General features: G+C 47.1%; 1 protein-coding gene across 1 annotated transcript in view; it reads right to left on the bottom strand.

The window, feature by feature from the left end:
* Positions 1–6,109, bottom strand: part of T265_03513 (hypothetical protein) — a gene marked incomplete at both ends in the record, with an annotated part of 17,380 nt that extends 11,271 nt beyond the window's left edge. The window contains 7 exons of the mRNA XM_009168025.1: positions 1,393–1,471; positions 1,750–1,908; positions 2,791–2,933; positions 3,376–3,424; positions 4,140–4,229; positions 5,621–5,763; positions 6,055–6,109. Coding sequence (XP_009166289.1) covers positions 1,393–1,471; positions 1,750–1,908; positions 2,791–2,933; positions 3,376–3,424; positions 4,140–4,229; positions 5,621–5,763; positions 6,055–6,109 — 718 coding nt within the window. The remainder of the gene's footprint in view (positions 1–1,392; positions 1,472–1,749; positions 1,909–2,790; positions 2,934–3,375; positions 3,425–4,139; positions 4,230–5,620; positions 5,764–6,054) is intronic.
* Positions 6,110–12,293: the final 6,184 nt, after the last annotated feature.

Genomic DNA, 12,293 nt, shown 5'->3' on the forward strand with positions numbered 1-12,293 from the left:
TTATGCACCAACTTACCAGCTCGCGCCTGCAATGCGCAGCTACCTACCCCCTCCCCCAAATCATCGGTGAACGAAACTGCGGCAGCTGCAACCACTGTACGACGAGTACGCGGTTATTACAGCTGACAATGATAATGATGATGATGACCCAGAGATTGAATGCATTGATAGAGCACCTGGACATGAACGAAGGAAGGACAACCGACAAGCAGGTTGCGGAGCAACTACCAGAAGCGCCTGTGTATCAAAAATCACGAGTGACGACACGCAAAAGAATCCAAGTGACAAAGACTCAAGTTAATCCTAGTCAGAGGACTTATACTACTCAACTTCAAAGGGGACATATTAGGAGAACCAGCTCCGAACGTAACGGGACTGCATAACAGTCAATGGAATAGCGGGTTTCGTTCAGAGAGATAGATTTCATTGGTTGTTCCTCACTCGCCATTGATCACTTTTTTGGCCGCTTGTACCCGACAGTGGTCCACAGATCAGGTTCATTGACTTTTCTGGTTTAGCCAAGCTCACCAGACGATCAAGCGGCTATCCAGACCGCCGTTCACGGTACTAAGAAGGCATTAAGGGACGATTGTCTTCAAACTGGTAAAACAAGAGTTAACCCGAACTTCAGCGCTTGTTTGAACTATCACACGTTACTTGCGAGGGGTCGCAAGCTCGAAGTACAGGAAGAACTATATCATGTCCATTAGCTTTGGAGAGATAGCAACGGAACGGAGCGAACTTCAAGCGCAAGTAGTTCGACACCGACGAAAGGTTCAGAATTTTTAAACAACTAACCCTGAGAAGATCGCAAAATGAGAGGCTCGGAGCATTTAACCCGAGCACTATAATGGTTCAGATGAGTTTTAAAGGTCAAAAAACGACAGCTGAAGTGAGTGGTTCGGGGCACTACGGCTTCGTCCATGGAGGACAAGAATAAGCGGATGAAAGCGACGCTTGGAGGGCGATGGCTCAATCGGTTCACTGACGTCAAATGTCCAGTGAGGACCATAGCTTTCATTCAAGAGTGCCATTGGCTGTGTCAAGGTCACTAATCATTGATTTGTGTCGCCCCGTGGACCCCACCCGAGGAGACAGCAGTTATCAAGGCAACCCAGTTGACTTGTAACGGCGTTCATGCTTCGTAACCGAATCAAGGACTGACCGCTCCTGGGTTGTCTGCATCAGATACATGGTTGGCCAAAGAAGACTTTACGAGGCGTACGAGGTACATGGGTTATCCAACGTAAACTGTGGAGTGTGACGAGCAGACAAATCATCTGGCTTAACTCAGTGCTAATGACGCAACCTTTCAGTGTCATAAAAAGGAGATTCACATTTCGTCACATACTCCACCAGTACAGAAGTTTGTTCCAGACCGAGAAAACTTACCAGACAAAGTCAGACAATACAGCTGTTGAGCCTTGGCCATTTTCGGAAAGATCTCTTTCTCAAGAGACGTGGGTCGAAGCTGAAATGAACGAACTGGTATTAGAATGAATAAACTGGTGATACAGTAACGATTCATACAGGCGACCGTCATATTTAGGTTAAAGAACCATGTCCCGGCCACCCAGCGGTTCTAGCTGTCAGAGTTTCGTCTACCGATGAGGTGGCGATTAGAAACGGAATGACGATTGAAAAGTGTAGGTGCGACGGTTAGGGTGGTTGAAATTAAGGGTTACACAACAAGTTCTAGAGGAGAACACGCATGGTAAAGGACTGGAAAGAGATTTTCTTGTCACTTACGGGGATTTTATCGATCACACTGGTGTTCAGCAAGTAGATTCCGGCATTGATTTTGTTCCCCACATAGTCTATTGGTTTTTCAACAAACCTATCTACACGTCCAGTGAACTGATCGTACACGACAACGCCATACTTAGATGGCTCCTCAACTTGTGTGACCTGATTGGAAGGAGAAGGAAAGCACGGTAACCACAACAAACAGTTACAGAATTTGTGAGGGCTGTCATCGTTTTGTTCAGATTTATTGGTTTTCAACTGTTCACTACAACGGCACCTCGCACAACAAAAATTCACCTTATTTCATGGATCTGTGAACCCAAGGGAACAAAATGTATGATTGTAACCGCATAGAATTACAGGTGACAGCGACTCGCCGATAATATGTAGCTTACTTATCAGTTATCCAGAGATGAGCACGACTGTCACTGCACTGAACAAACGTCATGAGAGGACTAAAGCAAAGAAACTACAGAACTTGAAAAACCAACAACATATTTTCGAAGGGTGAGGAGTCAAGATACCTCAACCCTGGACCCAATCCCCTCTTAGGGATAAAGACAGTGGAGCGATTCGAAAATACATGACAGTAAGTTGCTCTACAAAAGTGGATGACTTTTTCGGAAGAGTCCCAAAGGGAGTTGTGCACAACCTACCAGCGGACAGAGGAAACAACCCAAGTCCTACGCACGGTCAAAACGAAGTGAAGGGAAAACCAGGTTTCAACGAAAGGCTTAGAGCCAGTCATATTAGTGGTATCCATTCAAGGATACATATACACTGATTTGATGTGCACGATTTACAGTACTTCTTCGTGTGGTACATAACCGGGACCTGCACGAAATCCCTGGTAGACAGAGACTGAAGTACAATATATCAAAATAAATGCCTAGAAAGCTTCGACTGTAGTAAATTCACTTCCCTTGATGGTAGTGACAACAGGACAGGTTATGAGGACTTTCTATTGCATTCATCTATGAAATGATGTACCTAGCTGAACTCTGGAAACGCACAACACAGGAAAGTTGTGAATAAGGTGCTCACCATGATCGAGCCTTCTTTGCCATGCGACTGATGGAACTTGATTAGAGTCTCAAAAGGGAATTCGCACACGACATCGCTGTTGAGCACGAAAAACGGGGAATCACCCTCAATCAGCCATTGTTTGGCTAGCGCTATGGGGCCAGCTAGAAGCAAACCGAAACGAGAGTACATAAACAAAGTGTCCAAACGAAAGCACAAAATGGAACAGTGTGAGACGATACCACATAGCAGAGATGAACAAAGAAGCTCAAATTGAGACGAGGATTAGGTGATACTAAAATTCTATCTATTCATTGGGCTTTCGGTATGACTAACAGCTTGGTGTTGAAGAACAACCCGTTCAAATAAAAGCAAATCGAACGGAAACACTACATCACTAGATGATATGGCATGATAGCCAATGTGACACACAAACACTGATCAGAGCGAGACCTTCGGCGACAGGTAATCAAAAGCGTGTTATTAAAAATCAAAGCTTGCAGGCCTTTAGCAGGATAGTCATGATGGATTTCAAATGGTTGCAACATGCACAACGACTAAACGTTGACAGTGTTCATAAGAAGGGTGGACAGTTGTGATGCTCACCTGTTCCCATTGCTTCTGTTTCATAGGAGAATGTGATACGAGTGCCTAACTGAAAAAAGAAGCAAGGTTACTTCAATGCAAAACAACACAAACACCAATGAACACCAGGTGTCCAGAAAGTTAGGTGGGCTTAGGGTCCTATTAGATATTTGCACTGACTTAAATAGCCATCGAGTAACCCTATAACCAATACAAATAATCGTAAATACTCGTTTAGCTATGATACCATTTCAGTATCTAGTTGCCATTCCACCCGAAGAAAGCATGAGGGCTGAGGTACTGTCAGGTTGCCCAAGCCTAGACAAAAGCAGTCGAGATGCGGCGGTTGGGTTCGAACCAACTAGCAACTAGCAAAAGTACAATGTGTACATTTCAACAGGCTTGCCAAAGTGTCCACGCTATATTTCCCAATAGACATCTTTCTTTCGAACACAAGGTACGTCAAGGAGTATACTCTTTCTTATTCCCTAAGAATCAAAGAGGCGATAGGAATCACCATACTATTGAACAGTATTGAACAGTACAGAGAAACTTAGAGCCACTTTAGCGGTTCGGTTTCAGAGATTTGGACAGGATATGGAAAGAAAGCGTTGAAAACACGCGGGATACCACCGCTCATGCGGACATCTCGGCAGAATGGAAATATCAAAATTAACCAACAACAACGGTATGAGAAGACGTGTAAAAAGATTGGCAAAAGGCGGTGGCCAGCAAGTGGAAAACCCAGAGTAGATGTGATTTATGAGTTCAGCAAAAATACTTACACGTTTTTGGTGCCTCAAAAGCTCACTCTCGAGAGAATCACTTCGGTCAGCGCACTTGCTCACGGCGAGGATAACTTCATTTACACCTACCTGATACGCACATAAGGAAAAGGCATTGATAAATTCAAATAATGGGTAGATCGAAACATGTCAATGAGATTCACTAATCAAGTCATTTATGATCGCTGATCACTTTTAATTGGTCACCAAACAAGGTGGACGAACGGGTGAACAATCAACGCATACACAGTCATGAAAGGACAACTGTCGATCATTCATTAAGAGCCAAAGTCATAGGTAGTAACAATACAGTGGGCCGTGAACGTTTTTTAAATCCAGTCTTTCAATACCACTAGCTCGTCTTTCAGATGAGACAACCTTCAAAACCCTCCACTCCGACAACAAACCGCCGGTCCCCCATCCGAGGTGATGACATCTGACGAGATCTCCAGCAACATTCCCTACAAAACATATAAGTGTAGTGAGCTACTAACAGGAGGATGATTTCGAGAACTAGGATATGCATACGGTATAGAAATAATTAATGATTGAGTAAGGGGGCAAAACACGGATGACAAGATTGCAACTTCCACATGTAGTTTTGGACTGAGGCTTCCTCTAGTGCAGACAGGACACATAAAGCATGTTCATTCGCTCACTCTATTGATAGAAGAATGATCAATTTTGTTGGAAAATTCGTTCAACCGTAAGGCCCTTTCGGTGTCCAGCTACCATTCCACTCGAAGAAAGCCGGAGAGCTAAAATATTGCCAAATTGCCCACACCCAGAAGATAATAGGAGTCGAGATGCTGGGGTAAGGTTCAAACCACAGACCTTCAGGCGAGTATGTTCACACCTCAACCACTGAGAGATCTCGAAAGCGTGGTTGAGAAATATATACGCCTAAGGAACTGCTTTAGGACCACCAAATATTAAGCAACCAAACGTACTGCCAAAGTCCCAGAGGTGTTTGTAAAGTTCGACCAGCCGTGCAACTAGCGAGAAAGCAGTCGGTTGTTGAAATGAAGAGTACAGAGCTATGGCACACACTGTGCTTCTTTCGGGATGAGAAAAGTGGGTTTATCAAACAGAATACATTATTATATTATTCATTCAGCTGTAACATCCTTTCGGTGCCTAGCTCCATGCCACCCAAAGGAAGCACGAGGGATGGGACACTGCCAGGTTGCCCAAACCTAGACAAGAGAAGTCGAGAAGCAGAACAGAATATGACAAGCTGACTGTTTTTTGACTACGGATGCTTACGAAATATCGCCCACATATGGTGGTATATATATATATATATATATATATATATATATATACATTGAGCTCAGTGGTTAAGGACAGTATTCCATACCGGTTTTGATTCAGATTGGAAAATCAAACCTTACGTGTCAATACCTATGGTATTCAGAGAACACTAATCACAAATGTAAATCGAAATGAAGTGGAACGGAATTAGAGATGTAATCACATACCTCAATCAGAGCTTCTATCTGATGAAGCAACATAGGCTTGTTACAAAATTCTACGATTGGTTTTGGGTGCGTCAGCGTGAGAGGTCTAAGCCGTGTTCCATAGCCACCCACCAAAATTAGGGCCTTCATTTGCCAGAAATTATCTGAAACAAAACGTGTGATAGAAGCATAACAGAGATACTATGTTTACCGGTTCTATCTGAGCATGGCCAAGTCCAGTTTTTCAACTATGAGACGTTTATCAAAGTACAGCGGTTTCAGCTACTACGGTTCCGTTGGCTGATGGTAAGGAGAATATGGAAGTGTCAACCACGCGCTGGATGCTATGGTCAAATCAATCCAACGACATTGAATTCTTCTACTTGTCCGGAGCTACGTAATGATGTGGGACTGCCATTGGCTGCATGACAGCCATATCTGCCAGAGTCACTAACTATTCACTTGCATCATCCCAGGATCCACATCCAAGGGGACGGCAGTCACCCACATGACTGAGCTGACTGTTAAGGGCTATCGTGCTTCGTTACCAAATCACTGCTGACCGCCCATGGGTTATCTCCATCCGACATATGACTGGTCAAAGAGGACTATGTTAGGCGAACCGTCCTGTGGCATAAAAAGTACAAGGCTCAACCAGCATAGTTTATGGAGTGGAATCAGCTGACCTATTAAGGAAGCGCTGTCCTGTGAAAAAAAAACATTTGCCGCACCTTAGCATTATAGATCTGATGTTCCCCTACTCCTGGTCCTCCGGAGAAACGACGATCGAACACTGAGGGTTATAGATCTGATGTTCCCCTACTCCTGGTCCTCCGGAGAAACGACGATCGAACACTGAGGGTCACCGAAATTCTGACGAGACGGCCATACGCGACCCATAAACTATGACAGACAAACGCAATAGGGCACAGTCTAAACGTGATAACGTTTATGCAGCCACCCGATGAACGAACTTGTCTACCACATCCATCATCCGAGAGCATGAAGTTAGGGTTCCATCCCACCCGGTCTTGCAGAACTATTTTAGATCTTGTAGGCCTGAGTCGCATTCCGAACCGTGCAGTAGAATTACTTGGGTTATGTAAAACAGCTTTCATTTTCAAAGGGTTTGCTCCCCGGACCGATATCGTTAGCGTACTAAATGCCTGTGAGGCATCTCCCAGGGGGTACCTCGAGGTGTTATGGTCAGATAAAGACACAAGCAGTACATCGATTAGGACGCTGAAGAATGGCGACAAAAGGAACCCTTGCATGAAACTTGGATATGAACCCAGGAAAGCGTTCGCTGTAGACACGCAAATATAAACTGACGACATATGATAAAAATTGAGAAGGGTCACTCTTCAACACCAGACATTGGCAATGCTTCTGACGACCAGTGAAGTCGACAAGTATTTACATCAAGAAAAATTACCACTATTGGTCGTCGGAAGGAGATGTGTAGCTCCAGAACTTGCTGCAAAGCGAAGATATGATCTTTGAAACCTGGACAAGGGCGAAACAGCTTGGTTCTCGCGAATCTAACTCTATCCTGAGACGGTCACAGGCAACCACGAGACCCTCCTGCCCCACGGGTCGTACATATAAAGGGGATAGAGAAAGGAAATCGAACGCGCGATTTGACGAAGTGAGCAGATGAGATAGACCCATACTCCAGTGGCCTTTCTGACGGTTCTACTTTCTACACTTTCCTGCTGTCTTGAAGTTTGTGCCAGATTGTGTGGCATCCTCGAAAAAAAGCCGTGTGGCACTGAGAAAGTCGCTCGTACACTACATCATTTAAAGCTGTATAGCGCTTTAAGGAGGTCAAAGAATTTATAGGGGGTACCATCACTTCAGGCCTGACGATCTGCAAAGTCAAGGGCGGCTTTAGGTAGTCACTATCCCATACTCTGTCGGAGGGTGGATATATGGTCGATACGTCTTCCTGCACGATCGCATGTGTTAAATCAACCTTCGAAGGATGATACCAGAGAGCGTCCTTGGTGTCAAAGCTACAAGGCTGATCACACAATGGTCTCAAACAGTGTTGGCTCTTTTTGAAGACAACAAGGACTAGCGATATGCCCCATCCTGTAGACAGTTCTCTCCTATAGCACCATTAAATTTTTTCGGGTAGGTGACCATGACTTCTTCACCTTTGAGAGCTAGATAAAACCGTCCAGTTCTGGTGCAAGCAGTAGGAAAATTTCGTACTTTGTTTTTTTTCTGCCAGGCAATTCGGTTTACATTGCATTCTTCCCGTACGAACCGTCTCTAGGAGCTGTGTCAAAGGAGGCCAGCTAAATTGTTCTTCGAAGTGCCCGGCCTATCTTACTAATCAGCGTTTCACAGAATTGAAGTACTGGTCCGTCCTTTTCACTTATCGTCTCGTTGAAAGTGGCCTTATGTTCAGCTTATCGCAATAAAGGACGAGATGGCTCAGTGGTTAGGACGTGAATTTACTGACAGGAAGGTCCGTGGTTCGAACCCGATCTCTGCCTCTCGACATCCCTTGTCTACGCTTGAGCAACCTGACAGTATCCCAGCCCTCGTGCTTCCCTCGGGTGGCATGGCAGCTAGGCACCGAAAGGGTGTTACACCTGAACGATTCTATCGCACTAAGTGACACAAGGCTATTTCCTGTGACAAAGGCCTTCCCCATCTCCTGAACTTTTACTGTCCGCAGGAGCCTTCGAACTTTCCTTGGATTCTTTGCTAGTTGGAAGATTGACGTGACGTATACGCTAGGCAGTATCGACTTCCGGCTGCCAGTAAGGACTAATGATATCAAGAAAGTCGTGGTCAACGGGTTGTATAAGAGAAGTTGGACGAAAGTCCTTGAACAAGGCTAGCATACCTCCTTTTTCACATTGCCATACTTCATGCACATACCCCTTACCAGTACGTTGGTTCATTGAAATGAGATGTTTATCTGGCCGGTAGTCCTCCGAAGACAGTGGATTGGCATGTTTCCTGTCGATTTGCTCTGGCATGAAGTAAAGCGAATTGTCAAAAGTACTCGCACTCTGGATGGGAATCAAGCTGTAAAGCCCAGAAATAACGGCAGTCTTAAAATGTGGATCCCCAACGGTGGCCACTTGATCCAACGGGGTTCACGTTTGATTTGCACTTGAAAAAAGAAAGCGTTCAGCTGTAGCACCCTTCCGGTGCCTAGCTGCCATGCCACCCGAGGGAAGAACGAGGGCTGGGATACTGCCAGGTTGCCCAAGCCTAGACAGGGGAAGTCGAGTGGCGGAGGTCGGATTCGAACCACGAACCTTCCGGTCAGTAAATTCGCGCTCTAACCACTTCGGCCATCTCGCCCCGTTTGCACTTGGTGACCACCAGGTTGCACGGTACGGCCCCGTACACAAATTTCCATGAATGTTTGTCACAAAAACTGGAGCTTACCGTGGTGTGACGGTTTGCGCACCTCAAAGATCCGTTTAGCTATACTGGGGAGTGTCCCCGTAACACTCACAGAGTCTCTCATACCAGGTTGGTCAATGGCTAGAGGGCTGACGAACACAGTCTTCCGACCCTCAAGGTTTGGAGTTGGAACATGTGGCGACTTGCATTTCCCGCCAAACACCGCTGTCTTGCGGTTAGGCTTTTGAGACAAAGGCTTTGGTTCAGGACCCTAATCGTCCTCCTGTCTAGGTGTGGGCGCCCTGGCAGTATTCCAGCCATCGTACAACCATGACATTCACAACTAACAATACTCGCACGCCACATCGGCCGCCGCGTGGTGCCATCAGCTGGGTCGTCTTAGTTACTGCATACAGCGGGGCGGGTAAGCAAAAACAGGCTTCTGCTGACGCCTCCCTTCTTTCTCTTTCGCATCTCATCTCGCCCCCGAGATGGCCAGAGATATCAGACGAGTTATCAGACGTCAAGTGAAAGTGAGCGTGCGAGCCGACCGTGAAGTATGGTCGACACTGAAAGCCAAAATGATGGAAGACGCCCCGAAAGCCGGTAATACCAGAAGATTATTTCAGTTGATCTGTGCGGCTGGTCCCCGGAAACCACCTGTGAGTGAAACGACCAAGCATCAGAATGAAACGACCATCTCGAATAAACAACGTCTTGACAGGTGGGCTGAATACTTCGAACAACTGTCGTGGCCACCAGCTGGCACTCACCTAGAGTCCACAGGTGAAGTAGAACCCTGGACGGTGAACGTGGAACCACCTAAGGCCTCGGATGTTTACGACTGCATATGTTCTCTCAAGCGCCACCGAATTCCCGGTCCGATTGACCTTCCACCCGCACTGTTCGAAGATGGGGATGAATTCCTCAGTCAGCGTTTGTCTGGTCTGTTCGCTTGCAATTGGGAAAGGGAGTCTGTCCCAGACAATTGGAGAGAGTCGGTGATAGTGCCCATTTTCAAAAAAGGGGCTCGTAGTGGATGTGGCAACCACGGGAGGATCAGCTTGACCCCGGTCGTAACGAGACTGTTGGCATCACTTTTACTTCGTTGCCTTATGGTGGCTCGAGAGCAGCAAGCGGTATTCCGGCCTGGTAGGGGTTGCGTTGACCTAATCTTCACACACTTTTATTACACTTTTAACCAGAAACCTACTTTTGATGACCACTGAGGTTGGTGTCATCAGTGGTTAGATGGTATACCGTGACTTGTGTTAAGGGAGCTTACTGTGGGACCAACTTTGGATAATTCGGGTTCTGAGTCGCTCCGTCCTACAAGCAGTGTGTTGGGCATTGGGTATGAAGAACAGAGGTAGCACTCTTTCAGTGACTAGCTGCCATGCTGCTCAAAGGAAGCACGAAGGCTGAGATATCCAAACCTAGACAGGGGAACAGAGATATCTCCCTCTGAAACACGGGCGTTCCGTTTGTACATAACCATCTTTCGGGCCTAAGTGTCGTTTTGTTTTTCCAGTGAATCTCTGAGCGGACGTCCCAACGGTCGACTGCTTTGCTTCATCCTGCTGCAGTCTTATTCCTAGCCCTCCAGGTTGGGGATTGGAACATGTATGGCAACGTGCTCTGTAAAAATGGTAATATGCTTGCATTTCCAGCCGAACACCGCTGCCTTGCGGTTAGGCTTTTGAGACAAAGGCATTGGATGAGGACCCTAATCGTCCTCCTGTCTAGGTGTGGGCGCCCTGGCAGTATCCCAGCCCACGTACAACCATGAACTGCACATACACAAATAAATTCATGCCATATCGGCAGTCGCGTGGTGACATCAGCCGGGTCGCCTTATTTGCTGCATACAGCAGGGCGGGTGAGCGAAAACATGCTACTGCTGACGCCTCCCTTCTTACACTTTCACGTTCTCCTGCCTTCACCCTCCCCCACCCAAATTCGAATACTTTCTCCGCAGGCCCCAGCTCTAGGATTGACCGTGTTGCTCGCCCTGCATCACACTCAGCTGCAGCTCCTGCACGTCCGAGTTCAGTTACAACCCTAAACACTTCGAAGTCTGTTTTCAGACCCCGAAAGCCTGTCTATTTAGCCACCTTCAGTGTTCGCACACTGAAGCAAGCAGGTCAACAGGTGGTTATTGCGCGTACGCTGGATTCCCTCTGTATTGATGTATGTTGTCTGTCAGAAACAAGGACGCAGGACGCAAGTACTGTGATCAAACTGACTGCCCCCTCGCTCTCCTCCGGGTTCCGGCAGCGCACCTCTGGTGATGCAGAGGCCGCTGCAGCTGGATATGCTGGGGTGGGTATTGTATTGAGCGAACAAGCGGAAGCGTCTCTGTTTGATTAGATACCCGTTGACAGTCGTCTCTGGGCGGTTCGTTTGGCAACATCTGTAAGAGAATCTAAAGAAAGTGAAGTTCATCGTGCCTACATACGCCCCAACTGACTGTAGCTTTGAATCTGCCAAGGACAGTTTCTATGACACTCTAGGTGCCCTTCTACAACAGGCTAAAAGCTCAGATATCGTTGTGGTTGCTGGCGATACGAACGCCCAGGTAGGTAGACTAAGCTGCTGAGGCCCGATTGGGTGGTCGTTTTGGTTTGGACACTAGACGCACGGACAACGGAGACCGCCTACTTAAGGTGTGTGCAGATCGCAGGATGGTCCTTTGCAGCCGGAACAGCGGAAATCGCTTCACAACGTGGTGCCTACCATCAAACCAGCGCCGAATCCAAATGGACCACATCGCCGTCAGTTATCGGTGGCGAGGGTCAATCACCACCTGCTGCACCTTCTGGAACACCAGCGTGGACTCCGACATGCACTTGTACGCTGTTGCTTTTCATTGCGCTTTTCGGGTATACGCAAAACGCGCATACCCCGCTTAGCCATTGAGAAGCTAGTGGACCCAGAAGTCAAACGAAACTATCAAAACCAGCTCCTTGAATACCTGCCGGACGGTACGATGTCGGATGTAAACGGCCACTGGGAAGAAATATCCAAGGCGCTTTCGAAGCAGGAGCGTCTGCTTGGGGTACACCCGGCCAAATTCATCCAAGCAGTGGATCTCTGATAGGACCGCTTCTTTGCTGGGGACCCGGCGACAGATTCCACCTGGTCGCCACAACAACTCCACCCGGCGCATCATCCGACGCCAGGTGAAACTGAGTGTCCGCGCAGACCGAGAAGCTTGGTGGACCCGAAAGATCGAAGAAACGGAAGATGCGAAGAATGCTGGAAACGTGCGCAAATTGTTCCAGTTGATTCGTTCGACTGGTCCTCGGAAACCTCTTGTCAG

Source organism: Opisthorchis viverrini, assembly GCF_000715545.1.
Source record: "Opisthorchis viverrini unplaced genomic scaffold opera_v5_51, whole genome shotgun sequence".
Classification (NCBI taxonomy): domain Eukaryota; kingdom Metazoa; phylum Platyhelminthes; class Trematoda; order Opisthorchiida; family Opisthorchiidae; genus Opisthorchis; species Opisthorchis viverrini.